The sequence below is a fragment of the Cricetulus griseus genome, chromosome 7 (genome assembly GCF_003668045.3).
Source record: "Cricetulus griseus strain 17A/GY chromosome 7, alternate assembly CriGri-PICRH-1.0, whole genome shotgun sequence".
NCBI classification, from domain to species: domain Eukaryota; kingdom Metazoa; phylum Chordata; class Mammalia; order Rodentia; family Cricetidae; genus Cricetulus; species Cricetulus griseus.
Window position 1 is genome coordinate 89,296,843 of NC_048600.1, and position 19,622 is coordinate 89,316,464.

Genomic DNA, 19,622 nt, shown 5'->3' on the forward strand with positions numbered 1-19,622 from the left:
GCTCTGACCTCCTTACCCTGCCAGGAGCTACCCCAGGGGTAAGGTCACTGTGACCAGAATCCCTCTCCTTTCCTGAGCCTGCCCCAGCCCTAGATAAAGCCACCTGCCGACTGTGCTCTGAAAACCTTTCCCAGGGAGACAGCTGTGCATGGCAGTGAAGTCAGCAAGGGGTCATTCATCAGGACAACAGGACAGGTGACCGTAGAGCCCCTAGGTCAACTCAGTGTTACCGGCCAGCACCTCTCATATGTCTCCCTTGAACACTCAAAGCGGATGTGCCAGGCCTCAGCCTGGACAGGGCTTGGGTGGAGGGTGGGAAGCCATTTGCCATGGACATGGGATGAGTGGGCACTGAGGGGAGCAGGCTGCTCTTGGGGATGGGAGGGGAACCCCAGGCTTTCCTCTGGTTTGTTCCCAGGGATCCAGGCAGGAAGGAGGATGGGCCAAGGCTGGAGAACCTGTCCTCCCAGGGATGGGCCCACTGGCAGCCTGAGAAGGTTCAGTGCATACCTGTCCTTCCCTCCTGGGACCAGGCGACAGGAATCATAGTATGCTTCCAACCTGACCTAGTGTATAGCCATGGAATACTACACGATACTGGGGTGCATTCCTTCCCTGGCACCCCTTCCTGGATGCTGCTAGAGGCTCTGAAGATGACCCCAGGCAGGAAGAGGCAACAGGGAAGCACAGAGCCGGCTGACAAGTCCTATCTAGGGCCAGGAGGGTTCCAGCGCTGGTTTATTCACTCACATCGATTTTAACTTTCTCTCTCCTTCAGGCTCACAGACAGATAGGAGGCACCAGCTAATGAAGACAAATCCACAGATCAATAGAAATGTGGTTGCCAGTGTGGAAACCCTATGGTCCCTGGCCTCGAATGAGGAGCTCTGGATGGGAGGGAGGGAGGGAGGGAGGGAGGGAGGGAAAGAAAGAACTGTTCCCTCCAGAGAGAATGGGATATACAGAATGGGGTAGAGCATGGCAGTGTGGGAGAGACAGTGTTCAGAGAGAGAAGTCAGAGAGCTTCCCAGAAGAGGAGGGATTACAAATGGGTGCTATTTAAGTAGGCCTGGGCTATGCCAGGCCTTCCAGACAGAGTCTAGAGAAAGCCAAGGCTGGGCAGTGGGCTCTTCAGGGATCAGAAAGCTCTTTGGCCGAGGCCATCAGGGGAGACAGGGGATGAGCTGGTTTGGGTATGCACTGCTATGTTAGGGAACAGATGATGCTCTGGTTTCAGGCACAAAACAAGAACATGTATGTCCTGCCCTTCTTGGCTGGCAGGTGGCATGAGCCTTTGTTTACTCTTCATTTCAACTTGTGTCTCTTACCGAGATAATTTTTTGTTTTGTTTTGTTTTGAAAACAGCCTTATTGGGGCTGGTAAGATGGCTCAGGGGGTTAAAGGCACTCATGATGGAAGAAGAGAACCCACTCCTGAGTTGTTCTCTGACCGCCACATGACACCCTGCTCCCCCCACCCCCTCCCACAGAAATAAGGATAAAGAGAATGGGATCTTGTGATGTGTCCCAGGCTACTCAAAACCCTCTTGGCTCAGTTTCCTAAGAGCTGGGATCGCAGGTAGGTAGACCTTGTTCTCACACCTTTCTAAGTCTCTATCTCTTTGCTTTTGTGCCTCCTGTGTCTCTCCCCCTCTTCTGGTCTCCATGTGTTGGGAGTGCTCTTGGGTCTCTGTTTCTATAATCTGTCTCTCTCCCCTCCATGTTTCTCTGTCACAGTTCTCCATCTAGAGGAGCCTTGGCCCCAGACTCTGTGTTCAGGGCCTGGCAAGAGGATGGGCTACCTGTCTTGCCTGGATCTGCTGACAACTCTGGGGGTAATCAAGGTAGGACAAACAGCCTCTTCCCTGTGGGTCCTCTTCTCTGCTATATTGCTGGGAGGAGTGAGGAGTCAGCTGGGGATCCTCTGCATTGCCAGCCTTGCTCTGGCATGGACAGGCAGTCTAGGAGGGGAACTATATACAGCAGAGCCCGCACTGTTACCCCCCAGGGCTTTATTGGAACCAAGCAGGGTGGGAGCCTGGTTCACTCACTTCACCCCCATTCCCAAAGGCCATTCAGTCTAGAGTGTGTGGAATTAAGTTGTAGGTTTAGCCAGCAAGGCAGATGGGCGGCTGCAGAGGGTTATACTGTACTGTGGTCAGAGAGCTCAGGCCAGCTGGCCCCAGGGGCATCTCTGTGCCCCTGGGCTGCACTTCAGCGAGACACAGCTTCCATGAGGGCAAGGCACCTTAAGACCTCACCTTACATCTGGAGTTGACTAATCCACTGAGGCCATCATTGGGTTTGGGCAAATTAGAGGCAACAACTATGTCCCTAACCTTCAGGGTGTGGCTAATGAGGGCCTTCTGCTCTGGGAAATCAATTTCTACCAGTTTTTTTCTTAATATTTATTATGTATACAGTGTTCTGCCTATATGAATACCTCCTGAAGGCCAGAGAGGGCACCAGATCTCATTACAGATGGTTGTGAGCCAACATGTGGTTGTTGAGAATTGAACTCAGGACCTCTGGAAGAGCAGTTAGTGCTCTTAACCTCTGAGCCATCTGTCCAGCCCCCCCCTTTAAAGATTTTATTTATTACGTATACAATGTTTGGCTTGCATGTATGCCTGCAGTCCGAAAAAGGGCACCAGATCTTACTATAGGTGGTTGTGAGCCACCATGTGGTTGCTGGGAATTGAACTCAGGACCTCTGGAAAAGCAGTCAGTGCTTTTAACCTCTGAGCCATTTCTCCAGCCCTGGGAAATCAATTTCTAAGCCAGCACAGATATTGGGACAGACAAGGGACTGCTGGGGGAAGGGACAGGCATGGAGTGGAGACTCTTCCCTGTTCACAGCCCCTGTTCTGAGACTGCTGTTCAGTTTAGCCAAGGGCTCAGAAGGTAGGATGAGACCATATGCATGGGCTTCCCTTTTAAAGCAGGACGACAGCCATGGTCACACAAGAACTGTGGCCTCTGTATCCCTGAGAGCTAACGGAGGCACAGGTCCAGAATGCGGCAGGCATTTCCCTTTATGCTGAGACTACCACACATGCTATTGGGACTCTGGATCTTGCGTCCCCTTCTGTAAGTGAGCAAGGGGGCCCTGCTCCATTCGAGGCTGTCCTCATGAAGTTCCAGACACACAGAGCCCCGTACAGACTACCATGAGCAAACCCTGAATCAGCAGCAGCTCCGACTGTAGATGCTGGGTACCACAGCTGACTTCTGTCCTTTTTACCTGCTCGGAACAAAAGCTAATGGTCCGCTGGGCCTGGCAGAAAGGCAGCCACAGAAAAGATGGGCAGCTGGCCCAGAGCCAGGGGTTTCCTCTGGTGAGTCCACAGTGGGCTTGGGAACCATAGCACCTCTAGTAGTGCTATTCTCTTGCCTAGCCTCTGACATTCAAGTCCCCACAAGGCTGAGACAAACTATGACTTTCACTTATTTTTTTTTTTTGACCCAAATGGCAGCCCTGCACTCTGAAGACCGGGGTCAATGACTTGGAGGTGCCTTCTCAGATGGTTCACACTGGCTCTTTATCCTATAATTGGTCCTTCTTGGTCTGTGTGCCCTTGTGTATGTTTGGTGGCTTCAGATATTTTTACATTAAAAAATCCTAGTCATCTCTCACAGCATCCTAGGGCCATAAAGGCCCTGCAAGGAGTAAAATTAGCAGAGATGGGACATGGCAATGATACTGGGAGAGGAAGTGAGTGTACAAGGCAGTATTTGGCTGACACACAGAGCTGGTCTTTGCTGAGTGGCTGGCCTCCCTAAGTGATCTGCACATTGCTCTACTGCCTGTTTGAAATTCCTGTTAGGGCCCTTGAACTCCAAGATAAGAAAACTGGAAGAAAACAGATCCTGTCCTAGCCCCTCCCCCACCATCCTAATGGGAAAGCACTGTTCCACAACCAAGGCTTTCTTTTCCAGGAGCCCCACAGGCCCCAAGAGCTGCAGGCTGGCTCAGAGAGGATCCCTGGCTGGAAAGTTAGGGAGGTGGCTGTGCGGTCTCCTCTATGCTTACAGCAGGCACAGAGCCGCTATGGGAAAGGGCCGGTTCCCTGCATTGACTACAGTGAGCTAGGTTGCTGACATGAGAAGCCCTGGGAAGTCTGTTCCTTTTCCTTTGCAACAAGTGTTCCTCAGAGTCACTCTTTGATTTTCTTTCTTTTCAGAGAGACATGGTCCCTAGAAGAATTTCTTTTTCCTTTGTGGTTTGGTGATGGAAGCCGCGGCCTGCTGCATGGGAGGTAAGCACTCTACCACTGGGTCGAATCCCAGGTCTCCCTCCTTAGTAATCATGTACAGCACTGACCAACTGTTAGAGACAACAGGGAGGGTCGGGGACTGTGGCAAACCAGAGAACGCACCATCATTAAAAAGGGAACCCGCCGCTGTCTCTAAGAGGAGGATATTGGCAGACCTTCTGGTTTTTAAAGCGAGAATTCTCTGCAGTTAAATTTGACAGTGCATTTTAAGCAGCCAGCTAGATCAGGTCACTGCTTTACCAGACTGTGATCTTTAATAGAGGCAGAGTCTCAGCCCCCAAGGACAGGTGGCATTCTACCTCCTAACATCGAGGCCCTCCTGCTACAGCCAGCCAGGGCCCCAGAGTTTAACTTATCCTCCTAAGTACTCCAAAGGCTGTGGGGGACTCAGGTACCAGGGCCAGCCAATGTGACGAAAATGAACAGTTCAGAGTCCACAGAGGAAGTGTGTTACTGTGTGTGTGTGTGCTCCAAGGAGCTTCCAAAATGCTAATTTCTCAGGAACAGAGAAGGGAAGGAAGGAGACATAGCAACAGCTGGCTCTGGGCAGTGAGCAATCCTGTCTCAAAATAAAACATCTCACAATCCACAACCGAGGCTCATTAAGAATGAATGGAGCGACCGGTATAAATAGCCTGCTGCGTTAAGGAGTCAGGAAGCTCATATGCGCTCCATGGAAAATCAGGGGCTACGGAACCTGCTTATTAGTCCAGTGGGCTGCTGCTCTGTGCTAACGAGACACAGGTTCAAAGTTGCGTGGGCTGTGTGGCTTTCCAAGTCTCAGGCCACAGTTGCCTCCCAACCCAGGACTGGAGCTTACATGGGACATAACAGGAAACACAATAATAGCCCACAGTTAGCTTCTCCCACTTTCTGATGCAGAAGATCCCTCACTGTAATAACCAGCCTCCACTCCAATGCCCTCACAGATAGCTCACTACCCTGTCAGATAAAAAATACTCAGTTCTGTGGTTGGATGGTAATTAATTGGAAGACATTGGCTATGCCATCCATTATGTCTGATGGTGGCTGGATGCTAAAAGGGTGCTCTGGGCAGAAATGAGGGACCAGTTGCTTCCCTCCTGATTGTGGATGGGGTGTAGAAACTCAGGACATGCAGATTTAGCCTAGCCTAAGGCAAAGCTGCCCAGCAGGCAGAAGGAGTGGCCAAGATTACAGACAGGCAGAGTAGCTCTGGCTGTCCCTTCACTGTTCACAAGATCCCCTCTTCAGGAGCCTGGCAGTAACTCCCTCCCTTGAAAAATCCTCTGAGCCATCAGACAGGGAAGAGCCAGCTATGTGGTGATACAGACAAGAGCTCCACTGTGTGCTGCACTCATGGGGAGAGGCTGGGTCCTTGGCCCCCAGTGCAGCAGACAGCCTACGTGACCTTGTGCAGCGTTCATCCATCATCAAGAGTCAATTTCACCGTCTGCAGCTGCCTTGAGCTTCAAATGAGATAATGACCATGAATCACAGGGTGCCCTGGTCAAGGCCAGTGCAGCCCCAGTGACTCGGCTTCTCTAGGAGGGGGGAGGCTAGGTCAGCTGTGGGTGGGTGGGGGGCTTGGTAAGGGCTGCCCTGGTAAACTGCTGCAGCTCAGCTGAGCCAGACTGCTCCCCAAATGAAACTCCGATGCTTGCTTCCACAGGACTGCAGACTCCTCCTGTTTCAGTTCAGGATCTTAAAAACATGGCTTAAAACCTAGTAGCTGGCAAAGTGGCACCAAAACCCCAATTTTTCTCAAAATTACCCAAATGGAACAAATCCAAGACCCTGAAGTGCTTTCCAAGACAGATCTTGAAGGCAGCCACTGTATCATCCAGAAAGAAATGCCTGGTTCAGGTGGACAGGGGCAGGTGGGAGGCAGGAGCAGAGGACTCTGGGAACAGGCGGTGACTCAGGCCTTCTAGAGAGGGAACATACTAGCCTCCGAGCTCGAGGCAGATGCAGCTGTGCCAAGCCCTGGCAGTACTATGTCTACCATCTCTAAGGGGATGGAGAGGTGGGGAGGGTGTGTGTACCTTGTGGGTGGAGGAGAGGGATGAGTCCTGCTAAAGGGACAATAAGCCATGAGCCCCCAGCACAGGCTCTACTACAGGAAACCAGATGGCACACAAAGGCTGGCTTTATTGACCCGGGGGCTGCCCTAGGCCATGCTGTTCCTTGCAGCTCCTGGGGTGAGAGCCAGTGTCTCACCTAGATGAGCCTCCCTGGAGTTACTAACGGGGGCATCTTTCCCTCAAATTAGCCCACCTGTCCATGGCTGTCATCGGCTCTCCTCAGTAACACAGAGAGCTACATCTACTCCATCTCTCATATTCCTGATGATTGAGATTTTGAAACAGGGTCTCCCTGTGGTACCTAGGCTGGTCTTAAACTCTATGCAATCCTCCTGCCTCAGCCTCCTGAGTAGCAGGGAGTAAAGGCATATACCACCCTACCTGGCCCGTTGTTTTATTCTTAGCACTTAGGGCTGTAATGTGTTTCTGGACGCAGACGGAAGTTGAGTTACACTGGCTCTGGTTATTAAATCAGTACGCCTTTCCCCACTGAGTTGAAAAGTCCCTATTCATCTTGCCATGTGTTCTTGGGCCTACTCTACTTCAATTCCCATCTATTCATCTATTTGTGTATTCTATAATAGCTACTCTAAGTTCCTTACAAGCTTTTAAATTGAGACATAATTCATATCCTATAAAATCCACTCTTTAGGGGGAACACAATGCAGAAGTTTTCAGTATAGTCATAACATCAGGCAGCTGCCACCACTACTCAACTTCAGAATATTTTCATGCTCTGTCCTCACTGGCAGTCTCCCGGCTCCCCCCCCCCCCATCATATGCAGCTGTCTGTCTATGGTTTGCCTAGCCTTAGATATTTCCTATGAAAGGGATGATACAATGTGAAGTCTTTGACTTCCTTAACTTAGCATGAAGTTTTTCAGGCCCATTCATGTTAAAGGACACGTACACATTCATATTCTGTCCACACATAGACACATCTTATAACTATAAAAAATGGAAGAATTAAGATTGTTTTTTCCTTTTTGAGACAGTGTTTTGCTATGTAGCCCTGGCTGGCTTGGAACTTGCTATTTAGACCAGGCTACCCTTGAACTCACAGAGGCTTCCTCTGCCTCCCAAACATTGGGATTAAAGGCAGTCCTACTACACCTAGTAGGATCGAGGTTTTTTTTACCCGATTTTCTGCTCAGGGCTTAATTTTTATCCTTTTTGTGGGTTGAATGTTTGTGTTCTCAGTCTTAATCCATGTTGAAGCTCTAAACTCCAGGTATTTGGAAGAGTTAAATGAAGCCCTATGGTGGGGCTTGATTCAACAGGATGAGTATTCTCCCAAGCAGAGGCCAGAGAGCTTTCTACCCCACTATCCTCAAATGCACACACTGAACAAGGGGGCCACCTACTGCACCACAAGGGTCTCCAGACAAGTCTTGTCAGAACCTTGATATTGCTCTACCAGCCAGATCTGGGAGAAAATCAATTTCGGTAGCTTAACCTGGAACACAACTTTAATCCCAGCACTCGGGAGGCAGGCAGATCTCTGTGAGTTTGAGGCCAGCCTGGTCTCCAGAGCAAGTGCCAGGATAGACTCCAAAGCTATACAGAGAAACCCTGTCTCAAAAAAACAAAACAAAACAAAACAAAAAAAAAAACAAAACAAAAAAAAAACCACCCACCCACCCAGTCTGTGGTATTCTGTTACAGCAGCCTAAGCATACTAATACAGTAAGACTTTAATTTTCTTCATGCTGGTCCCTATAATTTCCATTTAAAGTCTTCTTCCAGGCATGAAATAATTTTTTGTTGAATTACAAATAGGTCTTCTCACTTCTACTTTTAGTCAGTACAGATTAAAGCTATTGATTTTTGAAATTGATTTATCTTTAAAAAAATTTTTTTTTGGTTTTTTGAGGCAGGGTTTTCTCTGTGTAGCCCTGGCTGTTCTGGAACTTGCTCTGTATCAGGCTGGCCTGGAACTCAGAGATCCGCCTGCCTCTGCCTCCCAAGTGCTGGGACTAAAGTTGTGTGCTACTACTGCCCAGCTAAATTGATTTATCTTAAGTCTTGTCAACTTCTAAATTTCTTTATTACTCCTAGGGCATTTAGCTGGAATTGGTGGGGTTCTTGGTGTACACATCAACTTCGAAGAAGATGTTCCTTTTGTTCATTTCCAATAGTAAGAGACTGCCTTACTAAATTAATAACTAATAAGGGGTAGGAGAGATGGCTCAGTGGTTAAGATCACTGGCTGCTCTTGCAGAGGACTTGAGCTCAGTTCCCAGCACCCACATGGTAGCTCACAACTGTAACTCCAGTTACTTGGGATCTGACCTCTGTGGGCACTGTGTCCCCTCATGATACACACATACACAAAAAATAAATATAAAACAAAAACACCTAATAAAGACTGGAGTATAGGAAGGTGGCAGAGCACTTGTCTTGTTCACTCAAGGGCTGGGATTTATCCCAAGCACCTGGAAAAATAATGCAACTAATAATGAAACAAAGCCAAACTACCAAGTATGAGCAAATGATGGAAATTCTTGATTTGAATTTTGATTGAGCATGGCTTCAGGGCCTTATCAGTTAATAAGATTTTCTTTTGTTTTGAGACAAGGGCTTACTCTGCAGCCTAGGCTAGTCTGGAACTCGTTAGAACTTCATACGAAACTGAGGCCAGTCTTGAACTCAGAAGCCTCCCACCTCTACCTCCCAAGCGCTAGGTCCCTCTAGCAGCTTAAAAACAGGACATCTGAATTAAAATCAATAAATAATAGGCGTAGGAAGACCTACCGGGATTGGACATAAAAATAATGAAATGTTGTTTTTCTTCCCTGTGTACTGGCCCGGTTAGAACCCTCAACATTATCACAGGCAGCAAAGATGTATAGCCTCACCGCCCCAGTATAGATGACTAGGTTATTTTATGGCCCAAGCTTCAGTTCACAGCTTCCAGGCCTAAAGATATTTCATAGTAAAATTTAAAAACAACATTAAGATCCATTGATAGAGAACAATGGAAACATAACCCAGTGTTCATGGGATTTTATTCAGCCTCAAAAGTGAAAACCTAGATCCAATGACCTGGAAGGAGCCCATGACATTCTTGTGACAGGCCTGGCATGATGGCACATGCCTTTGGTCCTGTCATTTGAGACAGAGGTGGTCAAATCTCTATGATTTTGAGGATAGCCTGGTGGTCTACACAAAGAGTTCCAGGCCGTCTAGGGCTACATAGTGAGACAGTCTCAAACAAACAAATAAATGCAACTGCAAAAAGCAACAGTCACAGGCCACAAAGAGCCTGTTTATTTTTGCTGCAAAGCAAATTTAAATGCTTAAATTCAGTGGGTGTTTGGTCAAGGGCTATGTCATAAGGACAAACAGAAGACATTACTGATTTTCAATCTTTGCTGAATTATTTAACTTGTATTCTTATATTATTAAAAATTAATAAAGAAAACCAGGGAGGAGGATGGGAGGGCATCTATCCCGCAAACATCAATTAACTCTTGATGATCCCTGTGTGTATTGAAAAGTTCATAGCTTAGGGTCAGTGAGAGGTCTCCATGGATTTGCTGTGCAAGCCTGGTGACCTGGGTTCAATCCCTGACACTCACATAAAGGTAGAAGGAGAGAATACATCCCATGAAGTAGACCTCAAGCCTCCACATATGTGCATCGTTAAAACCAAAACCATTTATAACCTATCCCTATTGCTACCCTCTATATTTCCAACAGGGCACAAGAAAGGAAATGAGGAAGGGGTGGGATGCATAGGTGCTGGAGGCCAAGGCCAAGGCTTGGGATGGGGGGTGGGGAAAAGGGTCACAGCCAGAGGCTGAAAGGAGGAAGATGGTAGCCTAGAGTCCCTGAAGGCCTGGGGCCAGGAAAAGAGCTTCCTTGAGGGCAGGGGTTTTATCAGCCTTCAAGCATCTCTGGGGTCCATCTAGCAGTTCATGGACCAGAGGCACCTGTGATGTAATGAAAGCTCCCTCCACAGGCTCTGAAGCAGGCATGTGGCTTACTCATTCACTCGTGTATCTATGGAGCATCTCTTCTATGCTGCTCCTGTGCAATGTGCTGAGGTACTGGCCTGCCGAGGACAGATGTGGCCCTTGACACAGGACTTTTCAGGGTGGTAGGAATAGTACCTGCAGTGATGACTACTCTGACCCCTCCTGAGTTCAGTCGGCCCAATTGTGGTGCTGCAAGAGCTATGAGTGCTAGCTTGCCCTAGGTCACAGCCAAAGCTATGAGCCCAGCCAGCTGCTAAGCCCTTGGGCACCTGATGGTGACCTAGGATGGGGGTGGGGAAGTCACTTTCAGAGCTGGAAAGCACTTTCAGAGGACTGGACAGATGGAGACAGCCCCACACTACACTCTCACAGCTGCCTGCTGAGGGTTGTCTGCTCCCTGGAGTCCAACAGCTTACACAGGGGCCAGAACAGCAGCCTCTGCCAACTCCCAGCATTCCTTGAGGCCGGAGTGACAGAGCCCTGCCCATAGACTGCCATGAACCTTACCTTGAGGTTACATGAGCTAGCATGAAGACACAGGGAGGGACTGAAATGTCCCTCATCTCAGTCCTTAGCTCAAGAGTGTCCTTAGGTAAGGATGGTCCCCACATATCAGATGGTCGAGTCTCACACACGTACATTAGCCAGGGCTATGCCCTGTAAGGACGTGGCCAGACCTGGGGCAGTCAGGCAACTGCCCTTAGCCAGAAAGCAGGGATTGACTAGAGAGAGCACAGAAGCTGCCCAGCACCGGGCCACAGCTGTTGAAGAACACACGCTATCAGATCAGGTTCCTTTGCAGCTCTTTTGGCCAACCCTGCACTGTGGTTTCTGCATGGACATGACTCCGCTGTCCTCCTTCCTAGGCTCTCCTCCCGAGTTAAACTCTGCCCTATCTAACACCACCCTAGGGGCCTGTCTCAGTGTGAGCATAGATGATCACCAGCAGTCCTTCCTCCCTGCCCTGCTGGCTGCCTGTCGGCCTTTATGTGGCTAGTCACTCATGGACCATGGGGCTCCAACAGGCCTGACACAGCAGCCCAAGGGCTCCGCACCTCACTACCTCAGAGGGAGAGCCAGTTCCTGCAGAGCCTCTGTGCTCCCTGCTGATTCCAAGTGTGTGGGGATGCTGGCCTCCTCAGCTGTGCAATCAAAAGGCCATCTGTGTCTCCACAGCCCAGGAGGTGCCCAGGGTACATGTGTGAGAATATATGCTTATCTACATGCATGTGAACATGGGTGCCTGTGACTGTATGGATGTATGTGCTGGCTAGGAGCAGGTGTGTGGTGAGGACTCTACAGAGGGCACTTGGGTCCCAGCTGCTTACACAGGCCAGAGGCCTCTCTGTACAGCCGACCCTAGCAACATACTGAACTTGCTGGTCCATTGGCTTCCATTTCTGAGGTTGCATCCTTTTCTTTAGACTGGATAAGGGTATTTCCAGAGAGAGGGACAGGATGAAAGATGCCTACTTCCTCAGGTTCCATGGCCATGGCATCTCTGTGAGGCAGTGCCCCACTCCCCCTATATACAAGGAGTCCACATTCCAGGTCTCCCCTGCATTCAGCCCCGCACCCCACACACCTGTCCGTGACATCAGGGAGGCTAGACACAGGACTGAGTCATGCCAGGGAGAGCTACAGCATCAGAAAGGAGGGAGAGACAGCTGTGAAAAGTGCCAAGTGCCACAAGGATGAGAATTACCTGGGAAGGGACACCGAGTGCCTAACGTGTTTGCAAGGGTGACTCACAGGGGTTTCACCTTCTGCAGCCTGCTGCTTGGTGACCTTTACTTTTCTATCACAAACACGTGTTACCCTTTTGATAAGGAAAGAACGGCCCACATGACATAAAGATAGTCAGGTCGTTTCCCAAAGCCTTTTCAAAGCTGCTGCCAGGCCTGTGATCTTGAGGCCACCTCTTCTGAGACAAGCCATCATCAGGCGACCCCTCACCCCTCTGGCTGTTTAAGTGTGGCCACTGCAGGGCAGAAGAAGCCAGACACAAAGGGGAAGGGCCTGCCCTGGAGCCCAACTCTGCCCCCAGGCTTTGTGGCTAGAAGATGGCGCTATTGAATGTCTACTTTGAGAATGTCCTACAGCTTCTGTGAGAGGAGGGACTTGGAAAAGAAAACCAGAAACACAAAAGCACCCACAAGACAGCACAGAGCCCTCTACAGCACTGGCTGCTATCATGGCAGGGCACGCTCACCTCTGGCTAGTCACCACAGACACCAGGTCACCCTGCTCATTAGGACCTAGAGAGCAAGAAGTGTCCCTCTCTTGAGAAACAGGTGAGAGAAAGGTGCTGCAGGCCTGATTGAGAAAGATGATCTATTGGAATACGCCTGCTGACTAAGGGATGGGGACAGCTCCCTGGGGAGATGCTTGCCTACTGTGTACAAGGCTCTGGCTTCCATCCTCAGCACCACAAGCAAAAAAAAAAAAAAAAAAAAAAAAGACAAAAGCTGGGGCTGGAGATATGGCTTGGGGCTGTTGAGAGCATTGGATAGTCTCCCAGTATACCTGGGTACAATTTTCAGCACCCATATGACAGCTTACAACTGTAACTCCAAGATCTGACACCCTCACACAGACATAACACCAATGCACATAAAATAAAAATAAATTAAAAAAAAGACAAAAGCTTTTGGAGTGGCATCCCTTTCCTGCAAAGAGCCACAGTGCTCCTCATGGCAGTTCCTGAAGGACCCTCTGGCTGTGTCCCTGCTAATTGTGGTCAGAGATGCACTCTGTTCAGGAGCAGGTTGGGGGTGAGGACTCCCAGAGACCCACGGTGGACGCAGAGTCCTTACCTCTCCCTCGGGCCCATGTGTAGACACGGCTGGCTTCAGCACTCTGAGGCTGGGGTTCTATGGGCTCCACAGGCAAAGGTCGGAGATGGGGATCATCAGCCCGGCCTGGTGTCTTCAGAGGCAAGATGTACTTGGGGAGCCCTTTGTAGAACCAGGCCCCCGACCTCTTCCAGACCTGTGAAAGAGAAACACGTGCTTACAGTATAGGAAGTGGAGTGGCCTTCCCTCCCTGAGTGCTACTCTCCACGCAACCCTGTTCCTCATTTCTTGCTTGCCAATGAGGTGATGGGAGGACATGAGATCCAGAACAGAGTACAGATGAGAATTATTCTCAGTCCTTTTTTAAATTTCCTTTATTATGTATATAACATTCTGCTTCCATGTATATCTGCACACCAGAAGAGGACACCAGATCTCATAACGGATGGTTGTGAGCCACCATGTGGCTGCTGGGAATTGAACTCAGGACCTCTGGAAGAGCAGTCAGTGCTCTTAACCTCTGAGCCATCTCTCCAGCCCCTCCTCAGTCCTCTTAAGCCAACGCGCTACAGTGGACCCAGAATGGACACATTGCAGAAAGTCCTATGAACTCTCCATCCATCCATGGTCCTGCGTGTAGCCGAGGCTGGTCTGGAGCATCCTATCCTTTTGTTTCCACTTCACAAGTTCCAGAAGGCTTATATATACTGCCACGCTCAGCTCACCTCCACACCTATTTTAAAACTGGCCCCACATTGTCTCTGCACACTAGGATCGCAGCAGGGTGATGCCTTAGAGCCTGTAAGGAATGCTATGAAAATCATCCACTGTTACTTGTGTCTATCCCGTCACCCACCAGAACCCGAGAGCCTGCCTAGCTACCTCCTGCCCAGCCCTATCCTTCCCCACTTCTAGCACACAAATGCTCACAAGCAGGAAGTGCTTAGGTTCCTGACCCAGTCACCTGGGCTGGGACCCCCATTGCCAGCTGCCTCACCGGCACCTTCTCTATCTATGGGGGCTGAGGCTGGGGCTGAATAGGACAGACCTGTCCAGTTTCAAGCAGCTGTAAGCAGCTCATCCAGTGCCCACCAGTCATGCAGCCTCCCATGATGCCATGCTGGGGCCCCAGCTTCTCAAGGAGAATGTCCCTGGTCCCTCACTATTCTAAACTAGCTCCTACAGAGCATTCCTCTGGTTCATAGCATTGTCCCTCAGCAGAGAAGCCCAGGAGTGCCACAGTATCTCAGGCTTGGTGTGGCTGCTCCCAGAGCACAAGCATAATATCTCCTCTGTCTTTTCTACCTCCATTTTGTGCTTTTGAGGGCCTAGGCCTCCTATGAGCCCCCTCTATTCCACACAGCCATCAGGGATTCTCAGAGCTGCTGGGAGGAGAGGGATGATGTTGGCTGGGCTCTATTTCTTCTCCTTGGAGAAGATCTCAAGTGGGAAGAAATGAAATGATCACCCCAGGGCTGGTTGAGAAGGCTACCCAGAAAGCTAGATGGATCCCTAGAAGTGGAGGGTGTCCACCCTTGTCCAGAATAGGAATGACAGTCAGAGAAACGTCTAGGAATCCCTCTGAGCCCTGTCATCTCCAGGATGGCTTCCCTTTCTCGCTTGCCATTGGAAGAATCAATGGCAGAAGAATCAAATGACTCAAGTAGTCGTTTGATCAAGGCAGAACCAACCCCAGATTCCGTGCACACTGGCTGTGCAGTGTTGGGTGAGTATAGGCCTCTCTGAGCTTTTCTCATTTCACTGGTGAAGCAAAGTCATGTCTCCCAAGCTGGGAGTGCCCAGTACTGTGTCTAGCATCCCGCTGGTGTCTTCCTCCCAGAGCTCTGGGAAGGGTGACAGAGGCTAAAGGAACAGCCAGGCTAGGCCATGACACAGTATCTGGAAGCTCTCCCTTGTGGGTTTCTGTACAGACATGGAAAGACTGGAATCTCCAAGAGCCTCATATTAGAATTCAGAGTAGTAACTGAGATAAGGCCCCCCAAACCCTTAATGCCTACTTCAGAAACAGCCAAGAGCTGCATAATCTCTTTCCTATGGAGGGGAAGTGCTCAGCATACTGAGTAAGGAGAGATGGAGCGAGGGGGGACTGGGGTCACCTTCCCGGAGAAAAGCCAGGCTTGGAGAGTTCCACACAGACATTCAGAGTCAGTCCTGGGGCCATCACCAGCTGTTGTGTGATTTGGACACACTGGATCTCATGGACCCTCAGTTTCCCCACCAGCAGGCAGATCTGGGATGGTACTGTCTCACAGAGTGGCCACGAGGATCAGACCCACGAGTGAACTTAAAATGTCAAAGCCTTGCACTAAGTGCAGGGCAGCCACCCCATAGATGCCATGGTTGTAATCACTGTGGTCACCCTATGTGACAAGTACGAACAACGTTATTCTCTATGGGCAAATACCCTCCATCCACCTTACACGCATACACACACACACACACACACACACACACACACACACAACCCCTCTGGAACAAAAGAAACTATCTTCAACAAATGATTCTGGAAAAACTGGATGTCCACATGTAAAAAAAAAAAACACACACACACACAACCCTGTACCCACCTTACACACACACACACACAATCCCTCTACCCACCACACACACACACACACATACACACACACACACACAACCCTGTACCCACCTTGCACTTACACACACACCCCACATCTCATACTTCCCCTGTACTCCCACGTCCCCCATATTTACCCCACCCCATCTTAACCTGCACCCCTTGCACCCCACCCCATCCTTACCTAGCACTCCACACCCCCATGTCTGCTGTAGAAATTGAACAACATGAAGCTGACCGCACCCGGCACTTGCTGAGGGAGGTACAGCTAGTTCTCCCAGTAGACAAGGGGTCTCCTTAGCCCCAGACTGTGGGATTGATTGCTCCATCTCAGGTGTTTTGTTACCACAACAGAAAACAGACTAAGGTAGTAGCACACACTGGTCTAAAATCCACAAAATACAAGGATGCAGTTTCCTCCCCTCTTCCCAGGGCATATGTTGCCAAAGGTTTCTCAAGGAAGCTTTGCTATCAACCCCATTTTCCAGATGGGAAAATTGAGGCTTCAACAAGTTCAACTGCTTGCCTAAAGTCAACACAGCATTATATTATTTTTTTAGACAGGGTCTCATGCATCTAGGCTGGCCTCTTCCCCACCATGTATCATGTCAGTTGTTCTGTGTTAGTAAGAAATAGTCTCCACCAACACTGCAATGTCTATCCCTCACCTCCCAAATCAGGTTGGCTGTGTTAAGGTTCAGCCTAATGAATCCAGCCCCTGCTGATGACACTGGACCTGTTCCCACTGTTTCACGCCTGGGAGCTGGGCTAGGTCTCTTCACAGTATACTTATGAGTTTATTGTTGGCTATAGCCTTGATCATGTTCAGAGATCCAAGGTACATCTACACGTTTAGATGAGATGCCCAGGAAAGAGAATATCACCATGTGTACAGAATCACTCAGGGCAGATCCCCTGAGTCTGTACACTTCACTTAGGAGCAATCTCCATGGGAGAGGCATTGCTGGGTCTTGAGGGCACCAAACGTAGGTGCTACAGGATGGACAACAGAGCCACCCCGCTGTCCCTCTTTGTCTTTCAGCCCCTGGTGGCCACCTTTTACTTTCTCTCTGTAAGTTCGTCTGTTGCAGTGGAAGCATCTAGATGCTAGCCTGTGGAATCTGGCTCATTTCACTTAGCGCAGTCATCGAGGCTCACACATTCTGCGGCATTCCGTTGGAGGCTAGAGCTGGTCCCAAGTGTGTATTCCACTGCATTCTGTACAAATGTTTATGTGTTCATAGACACTGGGGTCACCTGCACCTCTTGGCTGGTCCTTAAATTGAGCTGTCTCCCCCACTGGGCTGTCACCCAGAAGGGAGAGCCATGGCTGTCTGCTCACTACTATACCTTCAAGTTCTTAACACATGTCAACCTTGAGTAGATGCTCGGTAAACACTGGTTAAACAACAGACTTGATGGCTGTGAGTGCTTGGGAACATATCCTAACCCACAGGGTCAGTCACCTCCCTAAGGAAGTGGTCTAGGATGCCAGCAAAGTGCTCTGCCACTGTGCCATGTCCTCAGCCTAGGAAGTGACCTACCTGGTAGTTCCACCTAAAAATATTTTTAAAACAGTTTTTTTTATATGTAACCTATTTTTACTTTATGTCCATTGTTGTTTTGCCTACATACATGTCTGTGTGAGGGTGTCAGATCCCCTGGAACTGGAGTCACAAACAGTTGTGAGCTGCCCATGTGGGGGCTGGGAATTGAACCCTGGTCCTCTGGAAGAGAAGCCAATGCTCTTACCCACTGAGCCATCTCTCCAGTCCCTCACCCAAGTTCTTACTGTTGACAAAATGGACTTATTTCAGATTCAAAGAGGAATGAGGAGAAACATCTAGCCTTGCCCTCCTCCCCCAGACATCTCCCCGATGGTGCCCTTTCTGTTGCTCCCTGGCACAGCCACCAGAACCCATGCTTCAGCCCAACCATCTACCACAACAACCCATTTCCACCCCACCTCCCTTCAAAACACTCTCATCAACAAAGTGCTTTATGAAGATGGGATAAGGAACACAGGTTCTGAACTACAAGACAGAATAGCATGCACTGCCAGGAGTTTACCTTTTGGGGGGGGCTATTCAACCCCCCAAACTCTATACAAATCATATCAATTTCATCCCAGTATCCCTGCTCCATGTGCACAGCCCTCCAGGCCGGCCAGGCTTGTGTCTCCCCAGGTCTGTGGGCAGGTCTGCAGCTAGCCAATGGAACGGTCATTTGTGAAAGATTCTGGTCGGATACTAATCTTGTCACTTGTCTTCCAGGTGGATGCTCCACTGGCTTGCCCTGCCACTCAGAATGGTTGGGATACTGGACTTGTGTGGGGAGCAGCAATTCCTGAGCCCCCTCCCCCATCAGAGGGTCTGGAGCACAGGTGCATCACTCAACACAGGATACATGCCTGTGCACACGCCCACAAAACGCACTGTCAGTATTTTGGAAATCACCTTCCACATGGCTGAGCAAGTCTGGTGAGGCGAGTGGTGGGAATGCCAGCTGGGCCAGGTTCTGAGCAGCAATCCTATCCATGCCTGTCCATATACATCCTGACCTTCTCTTACCTCCCCCTCCAATTCTACAACCTGCACAACAATAGCATCCAACCGTGTGACTTCTGCCCAGGGCATCCAGGCTCATCACTCCCTGCCTGACACCAGCACTTGGCCCCTCCCCAAGAACAGGGCCAGGACAAGCCCTCTGTGGGCACAAGCCCCCACCCGGCCTAGGTCCACAAATAGGAGAATACTACCTTCTGGAGAAGCTGAGTGTTGCTGCTCCCCATGTGTGGTTTGCTGTGATAAGGCCAGCAAAGCAGCCAGCCTTGAAAATACCATTTAATGAGAAAAGACCCACACGGCTGCCATGGTGTTTGTAGGGGGCGTCTGGCAGCATTTAATGTACCACTGTTTTGTGCTGGGTTTCGAGGTTTTCATTACCATTTCAGCTCACGGCCAACCTGACTGCAGATACTGATGGATATTAGCCAAGCTGTTCCCAGGGAATTTTAATTACCACAATAACAATCGCTAATCACCAGCATTTCCTAAATGTCTGTGGCAGGAGCAGGTGGTAATTGCCCAGGCTTGGGTGCAAGGAAGGGACAGTCTGGAGAAGTAGCTGTTGGCAAGGATGGAGAAGGGAGGCTGAAGACCCAAGTCTGCCCACTGTTTAGCTCTTTCCTGAGTGTAGGAATTCAAGGTGTACACACCAAGGTGTACACCAAGGTGTACATGTCCAGCTTTGTCCATTCTTTTTACTGGGACACTGAGATCTTCAAGGGCAGGGATGTGCCTGAGCCATCCCTGAACCTAGTGGGGAATCTACTATAATAGTGGCCAACAGAGCAAACAGGTAAGGTACAGCAAACAAAGCATAGACGCTTGTCTTCAAGGAGAATGTGTCCTGCCTGCTGTACAAGCTCTAGGTTGACACAGTCTTGAAAGCAACAGGAACTGGCCTGTGACAATATGGTGCTTTTAACACTGTGGTCATCTTAAAGGTCTACCTGCTACGGTAGAGGAGAGACAGCCTGCCCTAATCTTGAGCATGCACACACATATGTACATATACATGCCCACACACAGCAGGAAAATGAGAGCAAGAGTAAGACAAACAGACAGAGACACAGACAGACAGACAGTGAGTTCTGGTCCCCCTAATCACCACAGCATAGCCAATAGACGCCTACTGCCCTGCCCCCTACCACCCCCCAATACCTTTCAGCTAAACAGCTATTTTCCCTCCTTTGAACACACTAAGCTCTTTTTTTGGCGGGGGAGGGGGGAGCTCCAAATCTTGTTAGATGTTTCTCTTCCCTTCCAAGATGAGCTCTTAGTCTACTAATGGGAAATCACTTTTATCTGGAACTTTCCAAAGAGAGAATGCCTCATTCTCTGTCCA

The 19,622-nt window shown here is 49.6% G+C and overlaps 1 protein-coding gene across 7 annotated transcripts in view; it reads right to left on the reverse strand.

Moving 5' to 3' along the window:
- Positions 1 to 19,622, reverse strand: part of Rph3al (rabphilin 3A like (without C2 domains)) — a 142,018-nt gene that overhangs the window by 10,193 nt on the left and 112,203 nt on the right. For all 7 annotated transcript variants that reach the window (XM_027426718.2, XM_027426725.2, XM_027426724.2 and 4 more), the window contains one exon: positions 13,136 to 13,310. In XM_027426718.2, coding sequence (XP_027282519.1) covers positions 13,136 to 13,310 — 175 coding nt within the window. The remainder of the gene's footprint in view (positions 1 to 13,135; positions 13,311 to 19,622) is intronic.